Source organism: Urtica dioica, chromosome 7 (assembly GCF_054948205.1).
Source record: "Urtica dioica subsp. dioica isolate 48M chromosome 7, U.dioica_male_clone48M_v1_H2, whole genome shotgun sequence".
Classification (NCBI taxonomy): domain Eukaryota; kingdom Viridiplantae; phylum Streptophyta; class Magnoliopsida; order Rosales; family Urticaceae; genus Urtica; species Urtica dioica.
In genome coordinates this window covers 47,208,620-47,216,299 of record NC_142762.1, presented here as the reverse complement: position 1 = coordinate 47,216,299, position 7,680 = coordinate 47,208,620, and the positions used below count along the sequence as shown (strand labels likewise).

General features: G+C 37.3%; 1 protein-coding gene across 1 annotated transcript; it reads left to right on the top strand.

Annotated features, from left to right (window-relative positions):
• Positions 1-5,576: 5,576 nt before the first annotated feature.
• LOC149392331 (protein RER1B-like) lies at positions 5,577-7,428 on the top strand. The gene is made up of 4 exons (XM_089621338.1): positions 5,577-5,846; positions 6,353-6,709; positions 6,787-6,967; positions 7,055-7,428. Exons 2-4 carry the CDS (start codon positions 6,360-6,362, stop codon positions 7,109-7,111), a joined length of 588 nt encoding a protein of 195 aa, XP_089477464.1. The 5' UTR covers positions 5,577-5,846; positions 6,353-6,359; the 3' UTR covers positions 7,112-7,428.
• The last annotated feature ends 252 nt before the right edge of the window (positions 7,429-7,680 follow it).

Genomic DNA, 7,680 nt, shown 5'->3' with positions numbered 1-7,680 from the left:
GAAACTGGATCATTATCAATTCCAAAGTCGTATTCCGACTCTTACAGATAAACCACATAATAATAAGAAATAGCGGATCTTCGTTCTCTAACAGATCTTCTTAATGCGACTTCATGTGGTTCATCTATGATAGGTTCATTTGGTGCGACATCATTCAGTGGTGCTTGGTCGTTAATTTGTTGTTCTTGTATATCATTATCATGGTCAACATGAACAGGAACAACAACTTGAGAAGAAGGTAGAGGCAAAGGTACTTGCACTCTAACTTATTGGATTTCCACATTACGTGGTTCCAAACTCCCACTGACTTCACCACTTTCGATGAACCTAGCATTGTCAGTTTCAACAATTCTCGTACTATGGTTAGGACAATAGAATCGATACCCTTTAGATTTTTTTTTTTGATAACCAATGAAGAAACCACTGATTGTTCTTGAGTCCAGTTTCCTTTCATGTGGATTATAAATTCTTACTTCCGCTGGGCAACCAAAAACATGCAGGTGCCTTAAACTAGATTTTCTTCCCGTCCACAGTTCAAAAGGTGTCTTAGGAACTGCCTTACTGGGAACCCTGTTCAATAAATATATAGCGGTCTGTAAAACATGCATCCATAAAGATTTGGGTAAAGAAGAATTGCTTAACATACTCCTAACCATATTCATTAAAGTACGATTACGCCTTTCTGCTACACCATTTTGTTGTGGTGTTCCTGGCATAGTGTATTGGGCACAGATGCCACGGCTTTCTAGGAACTTAGCAAATGGACCAGGGCACTGTCCACCTTTATCATATCTTCCATAGTATTCACCACCTCTGCCAGACCTGATAATTTTCACCTTTCTATCTAATTGTCTTTCAACTTCATTGACAAACACCTCTAGGGTATCTACCGATTGAGATTTTTCATGCAACAAATAGACATATCCATAATGTGAAAAGTCGTCGATAAAAGTGACGAAATACCTTTTTCCACCAAGTGATGGAACGTTATATGGCCCACAAATGTCGGTATGTATAATTTGAAGGAGCTGTGAGCTTCTTGTGGCTGCTTTCTTAAGCGTGTGTCTTGTGTGCTTTCCCTTAATACACTAAACACAAACTCCAAGATCAGTCAATCCAAATAAGGTAGGATATCATTGTTTGCCAACCTTTCGATTCTTTCTTTGGATATATGACCCAGACGTTTATGCCACAAGTGAGCCGATGACATGTACAACCAGAAGAAATCCATCAAGTATTACAAGGAACTTCAGCCAAATTTGATTTGAAACATACAAAAACACTAGGCTTACCCTTTCTTTCGAACCATGCCTTTACGTTTCAGGCAATCTTTCTGCCAGTGTCCATTCTTTTTACAAAAACGACATACATCATTGCTTTGTTCCTTCTTGTGGAGTTGGGCAGATGAATCATTAAGCTTTGGTAGTCCTTGCTTGCCCTTTCCAGTCTTTCATGGTTTCTTTCTAGCTCCTTTATGACCAACGAGATTGGCAGAATGATTTCCCGCTTTCTTAAGCCTCGCTTCCTCTTGAATGAGCATACTTTGTAATTCATGTACATTCCATTTATCCTTCAAAGTGTTGTAATGCACGTAAAATGTGCCATACTCAGGAGGTAAGGAATTGAGGATGAACGTCACGAGGAAATTTTCATTCATTTCCATTCCCATGGTCTTTAGTCTTGATGCAATGTTCTTCATTTCGACAACATGCTCATGCATGGTATGAGAACCATCACACTACATGGTGGTTAACCTACCCATTAGTGCCCCAGCCCGTGACTTATCAGTCGAGTCGGACTGAGAGCTTTCTTCCACAAACTTCATAAATTCCTCAGCACTTTCAGTTTTCTTAAATGTGGACTTGATGTTGTCTTCTACAGTCATTCGCATAAACATTAGGCTCAGTCTGTTAGATCTTTCCCAAGCTTTATGGAATGATCTTTGGTCAGCGCTGCTAGCATCAGTTAGAGCAGCAGGTTTCTCACTTAAGAGTGCCGAATCAAGATCCAGAACACCGAGGTGAAACTGAACTTGTTCAGACCATTCAGAGAAATTAAGACCATTGAACTTAATAACAGACGTGGCTTGCGACTGAAGAGAAACAGGAAAAGAGGCTGCAAAATAAATAATAATATATGCTCACACATTAATGCTTTGAGTAATAAACCTAATCCGTAATACAGATTCAGAATACGTGAAATAAACATAAGATATACATTGAAGTCACCTTTGGGCAGATCAACAATATATACGATAAGATAAACATAAATGATGCTAAAATAAATTTTCACATAATAGGTTATTGACATACTTGAATTAGATATATTTGCAATCTTTGGATATACTAAACATAACTAACCAAGCATATCAATTTACCACGATAATGTTCATAAATTATAAAACAAATAATCAACCTTTGGGCGATCCATAAATATTTTATAACCATGAACTTCAATTTACTCATGACACAATCTTAAAATATCATAATGTCATTGTTTTATAAGCATCACATAAACATGAGTAATTGAATTTATTTTAATTTGATATCTAATACTTTTTCTAATTCGGCCACTTTGGTGACTAACAAATTGAACATAATGTATAGATTTCAAACCAAATAATGAAGAGACATTATACGGAAATTAAATCAAGCATTATATAACAACAACATCTACAAGATATTTTGGTACATGAGTTTCTCTTATAAAACGGAACTACTATAAGAAACAGACTTAATTTCATCAAACAATGGTTTAATATGGGCTGACAAAACACATTCATAAAACTTTAGTAATTGTAACCGATTACATAAAGCAAATCAATATCTTTATATATATATATATATATATATATATATATTTTTTTTTTTTTATAAAGCTTTTAAATTCAAAGATTGATATACATTAATAACTTTCAATCGGTGGTTTTGTTTGTTTCCACCATCTGAACAAAAGCAATAAGGGGAAACTACCTTCATGATCAGAACCTCATTAGTGGTGATGCCATTCGTTAGTGGGTATCAGTCAGGGACGTAATGATCGATCCCAATAAATCACAGACACGATAATAATAATACAAAAACTCAGATCTATAAAATAAAAATTTCAAAAGGCAACGATTTCAAAGAAGCCCACGTGAATGCACCGATATTCGGTGCTTACAGAAATTCAAATAATAGTCAAACACACAACATACAAACTGTACCCAATTCGATTTCAATAAAATAATAAAATCATCACATCGTAAGTTCGATCCCTATATCGCAGTTTCAATCGGATAAAATAAAAGCAAACACATGAGGCAGCGGATTAAAAATTAAATCATAATCGGAAAATCTCTCGTTCATCAATCAAGGCTCTGATACCACATGTAAGCATAATTTAAACGATCCTGATAGCCAAGATCTTAGAACTAGATGATTTTCACAGAACATTAGAGATTGAGAAAAACTTACCTCGATCCATGACGAGAGCGACGGTGACGGCAGCGGATAATCACCGGAACTGGTTTCTCTCTCTTGACCTCTTTAGACTTCAGAGCTTTCTTTTGATGGCAGAGGAAAACTACGTAATAGGTTGAGAGAGGACCAATCCCTAGGGTTTCTCTTTATATAGACCCACCATCAGTGTACAATAGGAATTTACCTTCTATTAATTAACCAATATAATTTATCTTATTTATTATTAAAACCCTAATAGGTAATACACTTGGGCCACATTATTTCCCACATACAAAGCCCATTAATGGGCTTCAAGAAATATACGGTCTAACAAAGCAATCTCATTATCTGCGAAAAAAAGATAACAAGATAGGACTAATTCAAGAACGTAGACCTTGATAAATGAAATTACACAGTAAGACACCAATTCGCGACAATGAAGTTCACATATTCATTAAATCTACGATCACATGCATTTCAAACTTGCACATCAAGGTCCACGATACTCTCGCGCGAAACAATGTGTAGCAGACCTTTGTGAGACAAGTTCATTTGCCCTGGACTAGGCTAGCCGACCATTCATGTTTAAATTCTTGTTCAGGTAATGTATTTTCATCACTTGTCCACGTCTAATGACATATTCGATTCGTCCGAGTCACATTTTTCTCGTCCCTTGACATGTCACGTCTAGCCTTGACCACAATTTTGGGCCAAACCATTATACAACCATATTCTACAACAATGTTCATTGCTCGATCAATGCTCAGTTACACGCTCGCTGCTCCCAAGTAGACTTCGCGGAACGACCACAACCACGATCAAAACATCCTCGATAATTGACCGAGGCTATTGCCACGTATATTGCCTCGCCGCTGACCGACCTTATTCGCGCCCTTGGACCATGCGACCGACACAACTTGTCGGTTTCCTAGGCCAAACCTCTTGATTGATCCTATCGACCAAGACTTCTAGGAATTTATGCCAAGACTCCTAAGAATTTAATCCAACACTCCTCGAGACCTTGCCGATCGATCGCAAACCTCCACAATGCACACCATGTGTTGTGCGGCTCAATTGCCTTGTCACACCCTCATTGGAACTTCCCTTTATTGGGTGCAACATTTTGCTTCTTCGACCTAATGCTTCTTCTCGATCAGTGAAGCCTCTAAGGCTTTAACTATTTATAAAAGACTCCTCATTTGAAGAACAAGTGAGACTTTCTTCACCTTAAATTATATTTTTTCTCTCTAAAAATTATAGAGGAGCTGAAGGCCCCACCTCACTCTGAACAAATGGTTAATGTTAACAGACTCCGAGCCAGTAAAATATCTACGTGCTTTATAGCTCATTTTTCCTGTTTTATAGATGATATAGAACTGAAAAAATAATTTTTATGAGGAAAAAGAATGATAAGCTATTGACAAGAAAAGGTAGGGAATATATATATATTTTGTTTGCATAACAATGAAATAGCTGTATCGACCCAACAAGTTGGGCGGAGTCCTCCACGTGGCATGACGAACGTTAGCATGGATGCAACCATTGATGAGGTGGGGAAGAAGTGTGGAGTGGAAGGTATTTTTCGTAACAATTTTGTTTTTTTTTACATGCCTATATCGCTCTTCTTGTTCAATCTTTTTTTATTTTATTTTTTATAATGTGATGGTGGAAGGCATGAGCATTTTGCAGAGTCATTATGCGCTAGACGTTGTGAAGTTTCAAAAGTCTAGGTGCAATGTGATTGCGAGGTGGTGGTGGAGCTCATTCGGATGAGGACTCCTAATTATTACGGATATCATTACTCTCTCTCTCTCTCTTCGTTTTCTTTGATGTTGTTTTTCATCCCGAAATTGTGATATTGTAGCTCATGAACTAACATATAAAACTTTTCTTAATGTAAGTTGGACCTCTTCTCTTCTTCCCGATTTAGAAGGAGATGCCTAATTAATGATTTTTCAAGTTATGCGGACCTTTTACATATTAAAAAAAAAAGAGGAAGTAGTTGGAGTGGCAGGGCAGAAGATTGTGAGGTCTTGGGAGGGTAATTTAGGTTATGAACTCTCGAAATGGGACAAAATTGCAATTTGTATTCTTTATGATGACGAGCGGTGGCAGAGGACAGAATATTGTGAGCTCCTGGGAGGGTAGTTTATTTTATGAAGTCTCGAAATGGGACAAAATTGCAATTTGTATTATTTTATGATGACAAACGGTGCTTGGAACGACGTCGTTTGAACTGCGACAACGTATGTTGAATTCTTCTTCTTCATTTTCTTATCGGAGTGTGGTTTTGTTTGGTAACCGAGGAAATTCATCAGCTTTGTTCGTCGGACCTCATCGCAGAAGAACGATCACTGACTTTCGAGCCGAACTATCTGATTTGCCCTAATTTCGTGTGTTTCAAAGGTCAGCCTTACGGTTCTTGAATTCGATCATATTCTATTCAATTCAAAAATTGTGTAAATTAGGGTTCACAAGCGAAGCCCTACTTTTATCTATTGCTTGGTGATGAAATTAAATATGGTGATGAAATTAAATATCATCCGTTGCGTTGATGATGAAGTTGAAATATCTGTTCTTTATGCGAGAAAAACGCAAATAAAAAATTTTCCCCTAATTAAAAAATTAACAATCCTCGTTTGGAGACTTGTTTTCACTATCTTTATTCTTAGCGAAATCACTCATTGTTTCTATATCAAGCACTAGTAAAGAAAGGAACGATCATGAAAAAATAAAATAATAAAAAACCTCAAATTATGAAAGAGTAATAATTCACGCACGGTTCACCACCCAAACTTTCCTTTTTTTTTTTTCTGTTTGCAATATTACCTTGTTTCTTACTTTCTCAGCAACCAAACAGTGTGTGAAATATGTATATGAACTGATAGATATGTATGATCCCCTTACAATAGAGACTTGATGGAAGGCGTGGGGACCGAAGCCGCCAGCGAGGCGGTCCCACTTGCCAAGTGGCGGAGCGATTTGTCGAGGGCTTTTCAGCACTATCTGGACAAGTCAACGCCGCACCCGGTCCAGCGCTGGCTCGGGACTCTCGCCGCGGCCTCCGTTTACATTCTCAGGGTTTACTTTGTTCAAGGGTTTTACATAATCTCGTACGGCCTTGGAATCTACGTTCTGAATCTTCTGATCGGGTTCTTGTCGCCGAAAGTCGATCCCGAGCTCGAGAATCTGGACGGGGCTTCGTTGCCCACCAAAGGCTCGGATGAGTTCAAGCCCTTCATTCGTCGGCTTCCCGAGTTCAAGTTTTGGTAACTGGTGCTCTGTGATCCCATTTCAATGAAAGAAAAAAAGACTGTTTCTTTATCGACTGCATTTTTTTTTTCAGGTATGCCATTACGAAGGCTTTCTGCGTCGCCTTTGTCATGACGTTCTTTTCTCTGTTCGACGTCCCCGTTTTCTGGCCGATACTTCTCTGCTATTGGATTGTTCTGTTTGTCCTGACGATGAAGCGCCAAATCGTGCATATGATTAAGTACAGATACGTTCCGTTCAGCTTTGGAAAGCAGGTAAGAATGAGCTTATTTTTCTTATTTTGTTTTCGGGTATTTTTTCGTGGGAGCTCGATATAATTGTGGTTCTTCTTTCTTTGGCAGAGGTATACAGGAAAGAGGTCCTCGGCGAGTAGTAGTGGCACGAAGAACAAGGACTAGAGCTTGTTCATCTCATGTTTGGCTGGAAAGAGAACAGAAGAAGTAGTGTTCTGTCTAACTATTTGTTACATTATTTTATTATAAGCATTTGCTCGATCTGTTCATACTCTTCTGTTCAAAATGGATTACCCATTCCAACTTGGATACGTTGGTGCGATAATGATAACCTAGAAAAACAACAGAGAAGTTGGGATGAAGACTTTTTTTTTTTTTTTTTGCTGCATTAAATTAATTTTTTTTGTTTTTAGCCCAATATTATAGAATTATGTTTGCCTCATCTCATTATTTTCTCAACGCCAAGAAGCCATTTCGAGTGATCTTCATGTATTTCAATCAACATGGCGAATTTTTTTATTTTTTGGTTTAGATGATATGAATGTATGTACTGTGTACATGACTGACCTCTTCGTATTTTTATTATTATTATTATTATTATCATTAATTTTTTTATCAGCAAAAATGATTAACAAAATGACAATGGTAGATGGAATAAACATTGGAATTCGATCACAAAATCCTAATAATGTTCTCTTTCTTAACAAGCATAAATTAAAAAAATATATATATAT

Bases quoted from the DNA above. Each gene is read 5' to 3' on its own strand.
- LOC149392331 (XM_089621338.1), top strand. From the start codon at position 6,360: ATGGAAGGCGTGGGGACCGAAGCCGCCAGCGAGGCGGTCCCACTTGCC. The intron at 6,710-6,786 runs GTAACTGGTGCT...TTTTTTTTTCAG, and splicing joins CTTCCCGAGTTCAAGTTTTG to GTATGCCATTACGAAGGCTT. The intron at 6,968-7,054 runs GTAAGAATGAGC...TTTCTTTGGCAG, and splicing joins CGTTCAGCTTTGGAAAGCAG to AGGTATACAGGAAAGAGGTC.